At 34.0% G+C, this 20767-nt stretch overlaps 1 protein-coding gene across 2 annotated transcripts in view; it reads right to left on the bottom strand.

The window, feature by feature from the left end:
* CNTN6 (contactin 6) overlaps positions 1-20767 on the bottom strand; it is a 320026-nt gene that overhangs the window by 68583 nt on the left and 230676 nt on the right. For both annotated transcript variants that reach the window (XM_012468488.2, XM_012468487.2), the window contains exons 8-11: positions 14827-15011; positions 10678-10814; positions 9046-9175; positions 6813-6963 (exon numbers count right to left, since the gene is read on the bottom strand). In XM_012468488.2, coding sequence (XP_012323911.1) covers positions 6813-6963; positions 9046-9175; positions 10678-10814; positions 14827-15011 — 603 coding nt within the window. The remainder of the gene's footprint in view (positions 1-6812; positions 6964-9045; positions 9176-10677; positions 10815-14826; positions 15012-20767) is intronic.

The following is a 20767-nucleotide window of genomic DNA, read 5'->3' as shown; positions in this document are numbered from 1 at the left end:
TTTCCCACAATGGAATATGGTGTCCAAGAGGAAGATGTCTGGGTGTTGTGGAGCCAGACAGGTGGAAGTGCAGTGAGTTTACTCTAACTCTGAGACTTGAAGACAAAAATATTGAAGAAACACTGCTTGTTCAATAATTGAGTAAGACTCCAATCCACCTGATGAGTTCACTCTTTCCCACAAGGTACATGCATTTGCCAAGTGCCCAGGGCCACACAGATTTTAAGAGTGGCATTACTGTAGGATAAATCACACAGAATCCATCATTTGAAAACACCTTTCCACAAATATATATACTTAAGGTAAGTAGGTAAAGGTAATGGAAATGACTCCAGAGAGTTCAGCTATCCACTTACTTCAATTCTGAGATACACGATCACATTCTGAAACCAATTGCCAAGGGGTAGAATCTCTGTAATTGAGTCAGTTTGATTCTCTGTAAATTTCAAAATGCCTTTGTATTTAGCTCTTTGAGATTATTGGGGTAAAAATGACACAAATTTTAATCATATAATGGGTGACAACTGTGATCCTCAGAAATATATCTGATTATGAAAAAAATGTGCTTCAATGTTTTGAGATATGTAAAGTGCCTGCTACACCACCCAGCATATAAAAAGTGCTTAAAGTGGTTATTGTCAATATTTACAACAATTTGTTTGACTTTTAGCTGAATTTTATTTTATTTATTCATTTGAAAAAAATCAGGGCAAAATACAATAGACTTTTTTTTTTAAGAAAGTGAGAGAAAATGCTGTCAATTGCTTATAAATTCAGTTTTCATTTGTTTGTTTGTTTGTTTTTTGAAACAGGGTCTTCCTCTGTTACCCAGGCTGGAGTGCAGTGGCACAATCATGGCTCACTGCAGCCTCAACATCCTAGGATCAAGTTATTCTCCCACCTCAGCACCCCACACATACCCAACCATTAGCTGGCACCACAGGAGTGTGCCACCACATCCCAGCTCATTTCTTCTGTTTTTTTATTTTTTTGTGGAGACAGGGTCTCACTATGTTGCCCAGGCTGGTCTTGATCTCCTGAGCTCAAGTAGTCCCTCTACCTTGGCCTACCAAAGTGCTGGGATTACAGGCATGAGCTACTACACCCAACCAGATTCAACCGAATAATACTATTCTTTCAATAATAGGACAAAATTTCTTTTCTCTATCTCTTTGTTTTTATTGATGAAAGCTCGTGTGTCCACTATGACCAAACCCCAGGTTATTCAGGCATTGCATTTAATGCTGCCTGTCAGAGAACAACATTGAACTGTCTCTCCAGTGGGTTAACATTTCCTATTAAATTCAGGAGGTGATCCCTGAATAGGTAGCCAGCAGTCACTGGGCATAAGGAGACAAATCTAGGACTTTGATTTCTGTCAGTTCATTTGCTAAGTAGATCCACAAGGAAAAAAAGAAGTGATTAATCAAACTTAGCAGATGTGAAATTGATTCCCTCAGTTGCCTGAGAATGCCTTGCAGAGATAAACTAATCTGTATTCATCCTGACATTCCATGGTTGTTCCTTTGCTGCCAGAGGTAAGCATGCACAACTGGGATATGCATACAAGTCACGATGACAGCAATAAATACATCCAATGTAGCAGTGTGTGTATAGCTCACCTGTCCTTCCACACACACTATTTGAGTCTCATATAACCTCATCAGAGAGTCAAGTACTATTTTTCTCTGAAATGAACCAATTGAGAACCTGTGACGTGGGACTTGCTGGAGGTTATCAACTAAGAAGTAGAATTGGGACTTCAACCCAGATATTTGACTTCAAATAACTTTAAAGAAAAACATTATCATAAGAAAAGGCAAGAAGAATGTTATATGTCATGTGACTATCTGGTTTAACATTTTATCCCCAGCATCCAGTTAGGTTATGGTAGGTGTTCAGCAAATACATGCAGAATGAACAAAGAAATTAATACATGAATATTCATACCATGGGTCTATTCATTATTAAAATTTTTGGTTTGGCTGCAAAATCCCTAAAGTTAGTTAAACCAATTAAACTTTAACTTTTTTAAATTTAGCAACACAGAAATTATTTATTGAATGTGTGCTATATTCCAGGTTTGTGCTGGATGCTAGGCCTATGATGGTGAATTAAAGAATGGTGCTCAGTGTCTTCATGGAGCTTACAGCCTAGCTGATAGGGATCTCTGTAAATTCTGATTCCAACTAACTGAATCATTTTAGTTGTTTTGACAATTCACAGCAATTTCCATGTTTGGCTAAGTCACTTGGTCACCCAAGCAAATCATTAAAACATATGTAAAGTTATAACTAAGATAGAACTTCCAATTTTAACCTCCTGAGGTAGGGTTTTTATTGATTTTTAAAATGTAATCTCTGTCCAAACAGACACTATATGAATATAGTGTTTAATATTTCTTAAAATTGTTTTCATATTATTTCATCTTAAGATAAATCCAAGAAAGAGTGGCCTCAAAAAAAAAAGAGGAGTCTAGCATTTCTATTCAAGGTCATACCACTTATCAGTAATCGATCTAGGACCACAAGCCTTGTTTTCTAATTCCCAATGCTTCCTGGTTTCTCCTGTAGAAATATTCCTTTTGCTTCTCTTCAATGTAAGTGCTATTTCTAAACCACTGGTAGGTCTAAAAAGAATGAGACAGATGTTGCATGACCATTCATTCCTAGCAGGAAAGCAGGCAGCCTTTGGACGCTGTAATGCCATCTACCTATTTTTAGTGCAAGAAATACTTTTCTCCTCTAACAGGCTGCTATGAATATAGATCCTTGTTTTAAGAATAGAACTCTTAAAACACCCAAGAATTCAATTACAGTGCATAGTCTAATAATAAACATGTTCACTGTATTGGGAAATGTTACTTAATCTGAATTAGCAACACATCAAATTACCTCAAATCATGTGACAACAGCCTTTCAAAAACTGAAGAGTGTATGTGTTCTCCATTAACCATAGAAAGGAAAAGACGTGAATACAGAGATGGAAGACTTGGCACCAAGTCTAAGCTTCTTCACTTACTAGCTGTGTGGTGGAAGCTGTTTCAATTCATGTAAGACTAGAAGAAATTATCAAAATATATATACTGCCGCCATTTTTTGTAAGTCAGCAATTCAGTCTGATTACTTTGAATAGGCTTCTTTAGCGCCCTCTTAACCAACTCAAGGTAGTTATACTTTATTGGCTGCAAGAGTTAGTGACAATGAAATTTCAAAGTAGACAGTACCATATAGAAGTTTTATAACAGAAACTAAAAATGTACATTTCCTCACATAGGTATTTCCAAGGTCAAGAACCAGAAACTATTTCTACTTGGAATCATTGTAAAAATTTGAACTTTTTTTTTCTTTATCTGACTCTTTTATTCTTCCTACATATACAACTCTGTCATACTTTAGCAGAGGTATGAGATGGTAGAAGTTATATATGTCATATATATAGCTATTTAAGTGAAATAAGCAGCCTGGTATGGCATTAAAAATGTGTCCTGGGCTCAGTATTCTGTGTTTGAATTTAGGATCTGGTACTGTAATTTCAGAAAATGGACTAGATTACCTCTAGTGCTCCTTTCAAATATAGCATGAATAGTGTATGTACACATGCAATAAACCTTGCATTTGCAATCAAATCTAAAAATTAATTGCAAAGTCAACCTTTATGCCCAAAACTCTGTTCCTGGCTCCTAATATATTTAATTTCCTTTGCTTTGGAAATCTGATGCCAATTCCTAAATACCCATCTACCCACACCCCACACACACGAATACATACATACTCAATGAAATAAATTTTATTTATGTGTTCAAATGTAAGAAAAAATATTTTGCGAAATTAACTACTACTGTAATATTGTCTTCTCCAAAGCTTTCTTTAATATTATCTTCTCCAGAGTCATGACAATTTGAAAGCTAAATGTAGCTACTTTGCTAGGATTTAGGATCTATTCTGTCAACACTCTTCTGAAAAAGAAGAGGGAGTTCTGATAAGGGAAAAAAGAATTTGGCTACCATCTAATGGTTCAGACCAAAGATGTAGAAGAAATAATCAACCTTGGGCCTGAACAAGCTTGAAGGAACCGTTTGACTTTCTCTTCTCTTTTAGGAAAATGAAGTATTTCTAATTAATTTTATATATGAAAGTCTTTGGAAGACAAATGACTTGCCCAAAGTTATACACTCAGTAGGGTAGGGCCTGAAATCTTTTTAGTATACCACACTACATCTCTAGTAAACAGCAGTGCCCCTTCTTGCCCTTCCTCCTTCCTCCCTCTCTTTCTTTCTCCCTCCCTCCCTCCCTCCCTTCCTCTCTTTCTTTATTTTTTTACTACTACTCTAATTTTTTACTTCAATCTGTTTGGAAGTCCCGTGATAAGACTATAAAAAAGCCAATAGGCCAACACAAACAGAAGCATAGATGCTGTATTTCTCAACAAACAGCTTGAAGCCATGCACTTAATAAAACCAGCCAGATCAGATGGCATCAGAAGAAGGGACAGGCTAGGAAGTGTGCAGGGACATAGACTTATGGAGTTGACTGTGTGACCTTTTGAAAATTACTGATCAATGTAATCTATACCATGCAGAGATATTGTGACTGTAATTACTACATTCTGTTGGAGCTCAATTATTTTCAGCATTTAAGAATTCACATTCAAGAGATAATTTGTTTGTTTGTTAGTTTGTATGTATGCTTTCTTTTGTTAAGACCTGCAATGAAATCCTAAAGCAATGAAAGGATAGAATGAAAGAATAATCTATAAACAGAAATCACAGTGCTCATTCCCTTAATCACAGAGAGACAATGCTGAACTGATATGACTATTAGTACTGTGCTGAGGGTAAAATGACCCCAAAATTTTTCCAAATGGGGCAAAATAAAATAAAACAAAAACCTGAAAAGTTGTTTTAAAAAGCAGTTTTATTTGTGCTTTTTTTCTCTTTATCTTAGCTTTACTCAAATCCTTCCTCTTCCTTTTTTTTCTCCTCCCCACATACTTTACCTCTGGGCCTTTACAGCTTGTGGAAGGTAAATGTCATCATTCTGCTCTTTTGGTGAGTTACTTTATTAAACGAGGCACTGTTAATCAATTTGTCCAGACCCTTAGAACAGGGTGCTGTGTTTGATACTGCAGGGTCTCTTATGTTTTTCTGTTTCACAGCCATGTATTCAAACCTTGATTAGATTTTAGGAATGAATGAGGAAACATTTAAGAAGAATTCACATCTAAATCTGTGGGGAGCAAATCTCTCAGGAAATGCACACAGAAGAGACCCAAACTGAGTCAAGGAACATGTTTCCTTTCACCTTTCCTTTCAGCTTAGTTCAGCACCTGTTCTTAAGTCTTGAGGCATTTCCCCAAGAACAACCTTTCTCTAAAGCTGGCAACGCCTTAAATATTAGTCCTTTTTGACTCATTCATTCATTCCGCAGCTATTTATTAATTTTGGTTCTGTGTTAAGGTACAGGGTATACGAAGATAAATTTGACATAATTCCTGTCCTAGGAAAAGCTTTATTCCAGGGATGTAAAGAAGTGTATAGAATAAGGGAAGACAGAATGCCCTAGAAGGGGCTCTCTGGTATATACCTCATTAATGGAACACGTCACCATAAATGGAAAGGGTCTTCAAGGCAGCAGCTATAACTACAATGGGACTTTACACAAACCAACAAACCACAGAAACCCCTGGTTTTTTGTTTGTTTTAACCTCTTATCTTTTTTCCAAGGCGACAAATGAAATATTGGGATTAGAAGTGATAAAATCGTGTCCCTGCATCCAGCCTATGGCCACTTTTCTGGCATGGGAGATTCAATACCAGAATGCAGATTTCCAGGTTTCTCTGAAACACTGGAAGTTCTAAAAACGTAGTTCTATTTTCCCACAAGGCAACAGTTGACAGAATTTGCAGTTGTGACTATTGCTTTTGGGTATGGAACTCAACAGTCATTTTTTCCAAGACTAACGGTTATCATTTGTTAACACACTTCAGTTGTCCTTTCTTTCACCTGGCCTTTTACCTGTCTGTTCTGGTAAGCATTAAGTCACGAAACATATGATGCTGATGAAGAGCTCATTGAACTAAAGGGACTATTTTCATATCTTTAGCACAATGGCTCATTCACATTAGGATTTAATTGTATATCTGATTATATAGTAACATGCGTGAGTCATTAAAGACAGCAGCATCTGTAGTCTACTCACTTCATGTATACAAGGCTCTTCAGTACAATAGAATAAAATTTATGACAAAGTAGAGAAAAACACCTGTTTTTTTCCTGTCAAAATCTCCTAGAAAACATGCCAGTGCTGATCTAGGGTTTTGCAACTGCATCTGTTATGGAAGGAAACCTCTCTTCCTTCTCTACAGGAACCTCTCTACATTTCTTCATGTGGTGAATTCATTTTGTCATGGAGTGAACACCTGTGTGACTATTTAAAAACCACAACACCAGGTGCGTGTCAGTGAATGTCTCTCTCCTTTGTGAAATGTTCTTTGCACTGATTTCTCAGCAGGCCAGGTCGGGAAAAAGCCTTTAAACTGAATGTAGAAAAAAGTCTTAAAATATTTTTTAAAATCTATCTATTACAAGTGCATTCACTGAAAATACTGCAGCTAATTTATACAAACAGGTCTTCATTTGATCAGATCTTTTTGTTTTTTACTATCATGCAAGAATGTTGGCATCTCTGGATATGCCATGAAAGTTTATCATAAAAGAGGAAATTTTGAAAGGCCTATTAAAACCTAAAAATTTGAAAGATATTATATTATAAACACTTTAAAATATTTTAAAAAATAAAAATTGATTTACCTTTTGCTTTGTCTAAGGGTCTCCGTTCCTCTTTTCCAAGAGATAGCTGCTCTGGGAAAAGCATTTGGTTTGCATTCGATAACAATATCCCCACCAACTTGAACAAATAAATTTTTTTTAACTGGACTTTTGGAGAAATCTGGAGCTGAGGCTAAAAACAAAATTAAAAACAAAATTTTTTAATTACTCAATTAACATGTAGTGACTTAAGGGGTGACTTGCTATGCTAGACAGAATCTAGTATTTATAGTTGTAACCTCTTTTCAAGTTACTTTGCTCAAGGTATTCTGGGACCAAATACTGACTTAACATTTTAGAGCTTATGTTTTGTTTGTAAAATGAAGATAACAATACACTTTAGCTTAGGAAGATAGTGTGGGGATTAAATGACATAACAGTTGCAGGAGACTATAGTATAGTGCTTGGCACAAAATATGGGCTCAAAAACTGTAACTTATTTTTGTTTTGTTGGTAGTCATTGCAATAACAAAAGCAAGTTGGTAGGGCAGATGAAAGTTAGACAAAGTCACTTTTCTGATAGCATTTACAACAAAGAGATAAAGAGACTGAAGAAGGATTTTAATCCTGACCAGGAAAGTCTATTTCAGCAAAAAAAAAATGATCATATATATCACATACATACACATATATATATATACACATACATGTGTGTGTATATATATATATATGTATGTATTTCTGATTTATTTCAGTTGTATTCTATTGCAGTTAGCCCTGAAATAAATCAGAAAACTTTTTGCTATTAGCAATAAAATACCATTGAAATAAATCAGAAATACTGTATCATTATGTTGGCTTTTCCCTCACTAAAGAAATGTTAAACAAATGCCAGTTCACAAGGACAAGAAATTATTAGGCTATAGGGGTGCATTTAAATCTTTCCAACTTCATGAATGTTGGAATCCGTGTGTTCAATCGCCATTTTTAATCTAAAGCTCAGGTGAACCGAAGTTCTTTTAGATATGCCTTGCTCTCTTGCTTCTGGGCTTTTCAGATGTTGCTTCTCTGCCCTTCACTTGATTGGTGTACATTTTTACTTGTGATCTTAGATTAAAGGGAATGTCCTCAATTTAGGTTATGTTCAATTCATCACGTGCAATGATAGCAACTACTCAATTCTTAGCCTTAAGAATTGCCATATTTTAAATCTAACATTTTTTTGCTCCCTGAAATTATAGGTTTAGTGAAGATAAAGGTCACTTCATTTTGCTATGGCTCAGTACATAATAAATATTCAATCAAACAACTGTGATAGAAAGAATGAACAAATGAATGAGTGCTCATCACCCATAAGCTCATAAAACTCTGTGTCTTGTTATTTGATCCTTTCTCTCTTTTATCTCCTTTGTTCTTCCTACCACTAAGAAAGCCTTGGGTTGAAAGCTATCAATGAGTCAGTTATTGTGGCAGACACCACTGGCTGGATTTCCCAAAATATCATTTTCAAATTGCTTTAATCTCAGTACTTTCCAATATAAGGACTTATCTTTCTACCTCCTCTTGATGTCTGGATGGTCATGTGACAGAGCTCTAGTTAATGACATAAAAAAAAGTTTGCTGTGGAAGCTAAGGGAAATTCTGCTTTTCTAATAAAACAGACAAATGTGATAAATTCTGTAACCTCCCTCTTCTTCTGCCTTGAGGATACACTTGATTTCTGTAACTACAGCAGCCATCTTTAAACCATGATGCTTTCATCATGAAGGGAAGGTATAAAGAATAACATTGTCAAGTTGAGGTGCCATACCTGGCAGCCAATGCCCCTCTTGTTAAGAGATAAATAAAACACTGTTTCTTTTAGTCACTGTGAATTGTGATAAGTTTTATTACTTTTTAATTTGCAGCTGAAAATATTCAGCTCCAAATACTCCCTTAACATTAGCTGTTTCTGTTAGTTACTAGTACTGCTAGTAACAAAAAATAGATATTTTTTGAGTGATATTCAACAATTCATGCTAGAATCAGCTTTGGAAGAGCTTCTTCTGGTTTGGATGCACTCAGTGGTGGGCTTTTTTTCTCGAGCCCCAGTGCGCTGCCCAAGCAGAATAATAATCACCACCTTTAATTTTGTAAAAAGCTAATTTAGACATTTCCCATTATTTAATGAGACAGCAATTGCTAATTTACAAAAAAAAATTGAGTTCAGATTATGTATAATTATAGCTTGCTAAAACGTCATTTTGAATTTGTTGGTTGTAAATGAATGACTTACCTAAAACTCTCAATTCAGCATTTGCATAAATTATCTGATATTTGTTTTCTGCAGCACATTGGTAGACACCAGAATCTGATACATTCAGCATCGTTATGATGAGTGTCCCATTTTCTATTTGAATTCTCTCCTAATAAAGGAAAAGGTATACAAAGATGCTAGTCTGTTAATGTAGCATTCTCTTAACCGGATATGTTATTAAACAACATTTGTGTATATCTATGAAATCTGATACTTTGGTGTATTAATATACTACTAGATTTTGAGCAGCACTTCTAAGTTTAAAAAATGAAAATATGTTTAGGATAATTTTAGTGGTTAGTAGTATGTTTTATGTTATCTCATTTATTTGACAATTGGCATGCTTTGCACAAAATGTATGTTAACTTCCTGTTATTTGGTATACATAGTAATTTGGAATACTCCACCATCCAAATTATTCCAGAAAACATGACTAACAATAATATTAGATATGTATCTCATGACTAGAACATCGCCTTGGCTTTCCATTTTCCAAAAGTTTCAAAAACATTTGAAATGTAACGATGTGATAATTTTCTAATTGAGTACTAAATTGGAGGAGCTAAGTCCTTCCTTTACATAACCTACTATGAAGTGTGCCTAAACAGCCAAAATCTGTTACAGAACACCATTTAGGATATAGAAATACAATTTTGAGTGCACATAAGTGCACATAATGACATAGTACTACACATATAACTTAAGACTAAATATTTCAAGGTACGTATTACCATCCTCTAGGGAAGCGGAAAGTAGGCTGGAGGAAACAGAATGTTATATGCAAAAGGCATGCAGGAAGAATATTCCACTGATGCTAAAACAAAGAACAGCATTATATTCTGCTTCCAAACAACAGATGTTCTTTGTGTCTCTGGCTATTCTTACATGTGCAAAGTAAAATGAAGAATTAACACAATTATCTGGATAATTTAATAGATTAAAAAAACTAATTTTCTAGGTATTGTAGAAGAAAGTATGCTTTAAATTGAGAAATGTGGATAACTGCTTTAGTTCTTTACTTTCCTTGGGGTTTAAAGACAGTCATCAGTTTTCATAAAACCAAGATGTTGGGTAGTGACTAAGAAATTGGGTCCTGGTATCAGACCAAAATAAAAGTTTAAAATGCTAATTATAACATTTACTAGGTGCTGTGTGACCTTAAACAAGTAGCCTAACCTCTTTGAAACTCATTTTCTTTAACTACATAAAGGAAGAATAATTGTATTTCTCTCATAAGGCTTTTGTCAGGATGCAATAAGATAACGCATGGAAAAATATTTAACACAGGGCTTGGCTCGTATGAGAGTTCAATAAATGTTATCTATGTCAGTGATGACGATGACAATGATGATATTCAAATATGAATCTATTACTGACTAGCTGTGTGATCTTGTGAAAGTTAATTGTCTTCTCTACACTTATTTTTCTCATTTGAAAAGTGGGTTACTTTGCAAGTTTATTTAAGGATTAAATAAATCCGTGTATGCTTCCTTTCCTGGAACATACTAAAGACTCCCTTAACATTAGCTGTTTCTGTTAGTTACTAGTACTGCTAGTAACAAAATTTACCTAGTAGAGTAGGTAAACTTTTAATATCAACAAGTTGCTTACCTCTGGGTTGAGTCGTTCACCGTTTTTTAACCACGTGTACCAAGGGTTTGGCTTTCCACTAGCTTTACATTCCCAAAGCAAGCTGTCATAGATAGAGAGGTATGTATTTTGGATTTTCTGTTCCCATTCTGGAGGAGCTGTTTCAAAAAGGCAAGTGCAACTGTTTGGTAAGGCAATTATCCAAGACAGTATGCAACATTCCAGCGGCTGTACAGATCAGAAGGACAAGGCTAACAGGGTCCAGTTGGATTTCACACACATAATTTGAGGGAGGGGAAATGCAGGAGCTTCAATGTGGGGTGACAGAAATTCTGCTGCAAGTATCATTGGGCATCTGGCTCAAGTTAAATGTTTGTCATTTGTCATTTTGCTGCATCTGTATAACAACTTGGGAGCTGTGGGAAAAAGTCAAAATGTAGAAAAAGGCCAAGGAATAAGTCCATGCTAAATATTGGAACATAGGTCAAGTTAGAAAATGTATATCAAATATGAACCTGTGTAATAAATCTGAAAGTTCACTGATTATATTTGTTCTAAACTAAAAGCAATAAATCTGTACCTATATCAGACACAACTACAACTCAACACCTTGAAGCATAAATCAAACAGGAGCCTCCTCACATTTTGGTAGAAAGATAATCCAATATTCTTTTTTTCTAGATAAAACTCTTGACAAGAAATGGGAACATTTGGAGTCATATACAGGTTCAATATCTTACTTTAATCCTGGGTGGGAGTTTTCCAAATTTTCTCTAATTTGAGAAATTTCTTCATAGTACTAAGGCAACAAGCAACTGGCATAATTGATGTGAAAGTAAGATTGTATTATTTTTATCATTATTTATGGAAACAGGCTAGTTGGAAATTAAATGTTTTAACATAAATATCTCTTTCATGAGCTGACTAGAAACTGCCTAGAGGTGCCAATTAATCCCTCTCCTTTAGTTATGTCCTTGGATATACAGAAGTATACGATGTTTCCCTTAGACTCTCAGGCTGTGGCAAGCCAGATGCTTTATATTTGTAATTGCACTTAATTCCCTGTACAATCTTTTCAGCGGATTCTTGCAAAGATGTTAGGTAACCTGTACAAGACCACATGGTAGAAAACAAGGAAACCAAAATTTGAACCCTAAAAGCAGAACCTAAGTAAAGGGCTTGAGTTCCACGTGTTTATTTGAGAATGCTAGCCCAAGGGAAAAGTATCAGGAAAAGAGATAGTCATAGGAAAGTTAAAAAAAAGTCAATGCGAGGATGAGTTACTGAGTTGACCACCAACATGATCCATTTTTCTCTATCTCATGCCAACTTCTAAGGAGACTTTATGAGCTGTCTACCCAGGGAAAGGAAAAGGAATCATTTATTCACTAATTCCCGTTCATGGTCATCTAAGGGTAGCACAGGTGTAAACTACTGGCACATCCACTCTGTGCATGCTTAAATGCTGAGTAAGCTCATGAAGAAGCCAAACAAAACCCAGAACAGGAAACAAGATGTACTTAGTTTGGCAACTGAGACAACACTCTTTCAGGTTACACCTACAAAACACAGTGCTGAACTAGTCACTGTAGAGACAGTTCAAGTAATAAGAAGTCGGGCCAAAAGGGTTCAAAATTGTATACAATATAAAAACCAAGTCCGTCTGACTTCTAGAGTTTTTCTACTGCAAAACTTGCCCCCTCCAAGACAGAAGACCCTCCAATGAGCCTATGAATGATTAAAAGCAATCATGATGTCTTTGGGTGGTGGGAATTAAGCCTAGGATTACCTCCTGTGGAAATCAGAACAACTTCCCATTTTAGAATATGCTTCCTGAAGCCTTGAGGGACAAATCAAGGCAAAACTTAGAAGAACTGGGTGTATTGATGAAATCAAATCATGTTTCTGGGTATGATTAATAAAATTATATAATTCATAGGTACTTGTTTAGAAATTGCCCTAATTAATATATGTTTGATCTGGAAAAAGAAATGCATGCTCCTATATAATTTGACATAGCTTACAAAGGTTTCAGATATATCTGATTTTATACTTAATGCAATAATTGTAGCTTTAGAGCACATTCATTTATTTAATGTGCACATTCTTTGGATGATTAAAATCCTGGAGAGCAAAGTTTTAAATTTTCAACTAGGTAGGAAACTCATGGGAGAAGATGCGTAGGATTTGGGGTCTACCATATTGAGTTTTAGATTTTTTTCTGCCATATTGACTGGTTATGAAAAGTCACTTAACTCTTCTGAACATGTTCTATTTTCTATGATGAATAATACTTTAGAGATTTCATTTGGAGGTTATAAAATAACAATATATATGGATATATAATATTACTTGGTTCTGAATTATAATGTAAACACAGCAATATAATTGAGACTGAGAGATTCTTTTCTTGAATTTCTCACATATTATTCAACTCTGAGGTAATTAGTCAATTCTCTTTTCTTTTGGGAACACTTCAGAAAATGAATTAATATGTGACTAAGAAGCATAATGATTATGCTATTGACCAGGTATCCATTATTACTCACAAGGACCATTTCAGGCTCATTAAATGGCTAATTTGGTTGTGATGAGATATAGTACAATGAATTTAGATGACCATGTTGAAATGCTAGGACACAGTCCAGTTTCAGAAGGCATTTCAAGGTTCTGATCTTGAACCTGACAATCACTATCTCTGAGATTCTGCAAAATTAACTTAAGAATTTTTTGTTTATAGTATCACTGAAGATTGTTTCTACCTCTAAAGATTAATCATAAGATTTCTACTTCTTAAGATTAAGAATTATACAAATGAATGTTTATAAAATTACTATGTAAGCTAACATTTGCTATATCAGTAAAGAGAAAAGTACTTTATTATTGATTTCCAGTTGATGGATACCTTTGTGTTCTGGTTCATCTTTTGGTTCTATCTTTGTTTTTTTTTTTTTTGGTTCTATCTTTGTATATGAAATATAAAAATGGAAAATATGTCTTTAAAACTAGACAAAGCATTCAACATTTTACTTCTACTAAAAACTCTCATTTGCATCCTATTTTATTTACAAAGAATGCTAAATTCCAAAGACTTTCTTTTAAAGTGTAGGTACTATTGAAAAAAAACATATTGTTTTTCTTGGCTAGCTTTGCTACAACAGTAGGAGAACAATGAGTAGGAAATCATATTCTATATATAAAATAGTAGTTTTCATTGCAGGTTAAAGTTGAAAATTCTAAAGAAAATGGAAAATCATATTACAGACATACAATATGTTCTCCCCACAGGACAATCAATCAGCATTCCTATGGAGTAATTACAGTATCCTAAATTTTTCTAGTTATTACACACACACACGCACGTGCATGCACACACACACACTTTCTCCAATTACTTTATCATTGACTATAAACATGTCACATAGGAAAGTATTTTTGGCCACATACAAATACTTTTTTAAAGTTATCTAATATAGATATATTGAATTTACTGAAGAAGTGAAAAGTATTTTAATAGTACACCACATTTTGAAAATTCTGAGGTATATTTTATGGTTTATTTAATATAAGTAAGAGAAAATTTCAAGCCTGGGTGAAAGAAGACACAAAGACAGCATTTAGATAATATATGCATTCATCATCTCACTTAAGTTTATGAGAGATTTTGGTAACTGAGACAAACATAATTTTTAACAATGAAATCACCTTATTTTTACATTATCTTCTTATGGGTAGGCAAAATATAAAAATAGAAACAATTATCATAAACCACCATGCAGTATTATGTTTTCCCCATTTTTTCCTTCATTTATAAATTCTACTTAGTATTAGAATTAAGATTGCTATAATCTGCTGCAGAATGTGTTATGGGAAATATATGGGAGTTCATGCTACCTTTTATTATAAACTTTTATGGCTCTAACAGGATACTGCTGATATTTTCAAGGCAATTATAATAAACAATAGCATTCAAAGACCATGCTAAAATTAAAACCATATTTTAAAGGTGGTCATTTCCATCTGCTAATCATTGTATTAAGCATCTAAACCTGGAAATATGCCTTCCTTATTTCCCCATGACATTTTTTCACAACATGCTAATGAGTTCCACAGTTTATTATGAAGGGCATTACCAACTTTTTATATACATTTGAAATTCAATTAGCTTACCATAAAAAATGAGTTGACCCTTTGCAAGGTTTCTTCCTCGAAGGTTGCTTGCAATGCACTCATAAAAGCCTTCATCTTCTGGTTGAAAGTTCGGTATTTCAAGGATAGCTTGGGATGTGCTGTACTTGACTTTTCCTGGCAACGGGCTTCCATCCAACCTTCTCCAACTAATATCAGGGACTGGACTAAACAGTTATACCTCATTAGAATAGAAGATGGTGTAGTCTTTATGACAGCAGAATAAAACAAGAGCATCCTTACAAATAACTCTCAAGAAAAATATTCTAATAATCTATTGCATTATGAATAGTTTCCAGATCGTGCAATCATTCACCATTCACTCAATCAGTCTTTTATTTAACACTTTATTAAGTGTCTGTCATATGCAAGTCACGGTGCTATGTTCAGTGTTGGAAAATACTGATGAATAAAATAGGTATGTCCTCTGCCCTTATGTTGCTTACAGACTAGTGGAAAAACATACCATAAACAAATAATAAAAACAAATATAGTTGCAAACAGCAATAACTAAAAGAAATAGGGTGTAGAGATATAATAAGATTATGTCAGTTTATTATAGTGGTCAGGAAATTCTTTGTGAGAACATGACATTTAAGACTAGGCAGGCTTTATATATATTTATAGTTTCTATGGCAAAAAATGTAGTGTTCTATAGCTAAACTGGTACTAATAGGTAACTGAAGACATGTGATGGGTGAGCTAAATTATCCAGGGAAATTAGCACTATAAACTAGACCCATATGAATTGGTAAATAGGATTTATGATTCTCAAAAAAGTTCTCATTTATACACTATTTAAAAAATAAGAAAGCTGGATTTACATTGCACACAGTCTCCTGTTATACAGAATTTGTAAATAAAGTAACTTATTAATATGAATTTAGTCTGCTTTCTCGTATTTATTTTTAGTCTAATATGGGTATCTTTTAAAGGATCAAAAACGCATGTTAAAATAAATGAAACGAAGTGTTTAACAATAAGAAATGGATTTAGAAATTAATAGTTTAGAAGGCATAATGTAAGAACAGGCAGGCTGCAAGCAAAGTTCCAGAAGGAATATATCCACTACTAAACTAATGATATGTAAAATGAATTCCCAGTCGGTTCACATTAACACCTCTCCTTTCCTCTTGTCAAGTCATTCTTCATTCCCTTATAGATTTTCAGATGGTTTAAATAATTCTATTCTAATTATATTTCAAATTATTAATAATAATGGTAGTAAGTCATTTTGCAAAGTCAATTTGTAAACCTTGAAGAAGAGGCAGAAATTCTTCAAGTCAGCAGAAGTAATGTGGGAGACTCATCCAATTACATGCAAAGCAGTTGGCAAATAAAGATTTGAAGAGTTTGAGCAGTAAACAACTGCAGAAAGTTGGGGATGACTCAGTAGAAGCTTCAAGCAAGAAAACTTATTAAGCCTTAGACATTTTTATTGGAAAAAATTATGATCCTTCTGTGTACATCAAGGATAAAGTACAAGAATAAAATCAGATGTGCTCAAACATATTTGCCAGAAAATGTGCCCCAAATCAATGTTTGTTTCATCTATTTGTCTCAGAATTAGCATACAACTACAGTGAAAACTTGAATTTTGAATTGTCTTAAGTACAAAATAAACTTATTATTGTCATATACTAAGTTTTTGTCCTTTTGAAAAGCCTTGTCACTTACTACAAATTTAAGTTGACATTTCAATAAATTGGTATATTCTTGGCAACAATTAACCTCAGATAACTGATGTTCTTTTTCATTCATTTTAGGGCGTATCACACCAATAAGAATGAAATTCCAGAAGAAAATTTATTCACATAGATATTCACAATGTCTAGTGAATTTTATAGAATGTGAGGTATTATTCAATTAAAAATACAAATGTTGTGTGTATTGCATGTGAAATTTTTGTCTATACCCATAGTTTTGATATAAATGTCTTTTATTTTCCCCTTTCGACTTATTTCTAATTTTCATTATTTCCCTACAATGTGCATGCATTACCAGCATAACAAAAATTTTCTAAGAAAAAAATTTTACAAAGAAAATAAAAAGCTCTAATATTTGTCTGAATTCATGATTCATTATCTTTTTATGACAGCAAATCTCTGAGATTTATGACAAATACATGCAAAGTATACCACTGAAAAAGCTTTTAATTTAAAACATTCAGACAAAATAGAAGTAAAAATTGTGTATTTTTCCCACTGCTTTATCTTAGTTCTCTATATCAATTGTGAAGACAGATGTCATTTTTATATAACTAAATACCTAATTTAACATTTTGACAATTATGATAATTGTAATAATATCACAACAAATAACTACCTTATATGCATATATTATACAGACTAACAGTACCTGTACAATACAGAGTACCAGGTACTGTTTATCTATATAATATGTATATATAATTTCACTTACTTTTCCTAAAGCTAAAGAGACAGAGCTGAGATTCATTTCCAGGTTACAGGAAAAGAATTCTGACTTCACAGATATTGTATTAAGTAGGTGCAAAAATAATTGCAGTTTTTGCCATTAAAAGTCATGGCAAAATTACAATTACTTTTGCACAAATCTAATTGGATCATTCCCTTGCAGCCTAGGTATTTATTACTTTACAGAAGTGCATCTCCATTTTAAGTGGCCAAATTATGTGGGTGTAAAAAGAACAAGTCCAGCCTTTTGGAGAAGGTGGAAGAATTCCACCTTTTCCGTGGAAAAATAATTCAGTGACAACATTAAAGTCTTACTGGACAAGCATTTTCTCCTCTTGATAGGAGAAATGGGGTATCCTATATAGACATACTTTTCTTAGAGGAATAATGTAGCAGAAAATGTCAGTGCTAGACTCATATCCCTTCTAATTCATCTTCTGCCCCAGATTCTTATGTACTTTGCACCCTTAAGAGCCAGTACATGTTATCTCTTTTTGGACACTGTCATCAAGCTGCTATAGCTAACTTATCTTCATAAAGAGAGAACTGAAAGTATCTAGGAATTTACATGCCCCCAGGAAGAGCCCTTAACCAATCACTGACTAGGTTCTAGGGTATAACTTCTCCAGCTTCCATGTCCCTGGTTGTGGGACAACTCTAGGTGTGACCTGTATTCTCTCCAGAGCTATAGGACTGAGCCAAATTTATCTTCTGTGGAACTTTGCTTGATACTGTACTGAGCATGGCTACTTTCTCTTCCCTGCCCCACTTCCCTATTTTCCTTTGGGTTCTTTCTAATAACTCATCTAATAAATCACTTTTAAAAAATTATACTTTCAGGATCTGCCTCTTAAAAATTCAATTAATTAGAATTCCCAATAGGCTCTGATCATGTACTACTCTAGTTACAATACCAATTGTAGGAAACCTTTAAATATTTCTTATTATAGTACTTTTATACAGGCATTAGACACACATCAAAATGAAGTCTGGAGAATTGAACATGAATGGCGTATAAGACAAAAAAAATTAGTAGTAGAACCTTTGTGAAAAACCACGAATTGTGGAACATCTGTTGATAACTTATTGCTCTGCAGAGCGTGGTCACACCAGAATGATATCAAAAGGCATGAAACACAAGAGACATGAGGCTGAACAGAGACAGGAAAGTGTCACTTAAAAAAGAAACACTTCTTTAATTTTCTTTTTATCTTTCTTTCTTTCTCTTTCTTTCATCTTTTTCTTTCTTTTCTCTTTCTTTTTTTCTTTCTTTCTCTCTCTCTCTTTCTTTTTTTATTTCTCTTTGGAGTTAAAAGTCTGATAAACCATTCAATTAAGAAGACTGTAAGATTCAGAGTACAGCACTGGGCTTTAAAAGTAATAGCGTTCAATTTTGAAGGTTACAAGAATTGATGTCCTGGATTCTAAATCTGCAGAGGACATTTGTTGTTTGCTTTTTAATTTTTTTTTTTTGCCTGCATTCTTATTTTCCTTAGAAAACCCAATCCTCCCAATCTCATTTGAGTTGGGCTGATCACACCTCTGGAATTAGGTGAGAGGACATAATTCAGGTCTTGCCATCAGAGGCTTGTGGAGCATGGCCACCTTGAATAGACAAACATGGGGATGAAGACAAACCAACCAGAGACAATTAGACTCAGTTCCAAGACTGCTTGCAGAATGGCTACTGAAGAAGAAATCTCTTTCCACTGAGGTTTTTTGACACAGTGAGGCATAAACTCCAAAATTCTAGTCAACAATTTTCTACCAAATAGAGAAAGCATCTCTGAAAGCTGAAGCTAACACAGAAAAGAAACTTGGTATTCTTCATACACCTAACTCAAGTCATGCTTGATGCCTACCCCCCAAAAAACAACCAACCAAACAAACAAATCTTCTGAACATTTCAATTAGCTGATATATTCTCTTTTTTCCTTAACCCTGTTTTGTCATTTTCCTGCTATATTCAACCAGAAGGGACCTGACAAATAGATTCAGAATGCCTCAGTTCAAATGCTAGCTAGGTTTATTTCTATCTGTGTGATTGAATTACACGATATAGTGAATTCCTCCTGGATATTATATTGTGTGCTCTAGATATTTTAGAATCCTTACAGCAAGGAAAAACAAACAAAAGATCAAAAAATAATGATTTTAAAAACCTTTAAATAAGAAAAGTCTAATCAAGTGCATTTTGGGGCAATAGTTTGTGGTAACAAAATTTTTAATGGGAGAAAATTCAAGCAGATTTATAAAATTTCACAGTTCCTAATGAAATGTTGAGATTTTTTTCAGCTCAGTTATATAATTGCTAAATCTGAATGCCATGTTCTTCTTGTTTATCATTGGTAATGTAAGGTACAGAGGCAGAAAGAAAAAATGCAAAACACAGGTTATTTAAAAATATGTATGCATTTTAATGAGCAATTCCCATTTCATCCCAGAATTTCTTATGAAAACACAAAGTAAACAGCTTCAGATTTCACACCATTTCTCTTTTCTGAAGCCATCCTAGATGGACAGCAGGTGGGGAAAAAAATGGAATCAATGAAAAACAAAATTAGTTTAGTAGTGAGCTTTAATGTTTTAATGTAAGTGAATTTTTCCAAAAGATACTATTCTGTGTGAATAATAAGAATTATTATTACAATAAGGTTTACAAGTATAATACTATGTATGTAGTGTAGAGAGAAATGTGGTTCTTATCCTTAGCTAAATTTTGTTGTACATTTATAAGCATGAATCTTCTTTACATGGTTTGGATCTGTGTCCCTGCCCAAATCTCATGTTAAAATATAATCCCCAGTATTAAAGGTGAGGTCTGATGGGAGGTGGCTGGATTATGGGAGTAGATCATTCATGAATGGTTCATCCCCTTGGTGCTGTTCTTATGATAGTGAGTGAGTTATTATGGGATATGGATGTTTAAAAGTGTGTAGCACCTCCCCTCTCTCTCTCTTCCTTCTGCTCCAGCCATGTAAGACATGCCTGCTTCCTCTTCACGTTCTACCATGATTGTAAGTTTCCTGAGGCCTACCCAGAAGCAGAAGCTGTTATGCTTCCTGTACAGCCTGCAGAATTTGAACCAATTAAACCTCTTTTCTTTGCAAATTACTCAGTCTCGGGTATTTCTTTATAGCAGTGCAACAATAGACTAATACACTTCTCATTTACAGCATGATAATTAGTAATAGTACATAATTCATAGGCTTATTGTGATGATTAAGCTAATTCATGTCACATACTTAGCACACTGCCTAGCACATGTTAAATAATATGTTTGATTGTTCAATTAGTAAAAATGTTTTAAGATTATTATAATGTGATTACTATTATTTCAAAACCAAGAATACTAATTTTCATGTATTCATCTTTTACTCTCTGTTACAAGGGTTCCATATGACAATGCATTTGATTCAAATTGATTTATGAATCATTTATACACTGAAATAAGATTTCCACACTATGAATGAAATGGCTACACAAGC

Source organism: Aotus nancymaae, unplaced genomic scaffold, assembly GCF_030222135.1.
Source record: "Aotus nancymaae isolate 86718 unplaced genomic scaffold, 86718_ANA_hifiasm-v0.15.2.pri h1tg000046l, whole genome shotgun sequence".
Taxonomy (NCBI): Eukaryota; Metazoa; Chordata; class Mammalia; order Primates; family Aotidae; genus Aotus; species Aotus nancymaae.
This window is presented reverse-complemented; position numbering and strand designations above follow the sequence as displayed.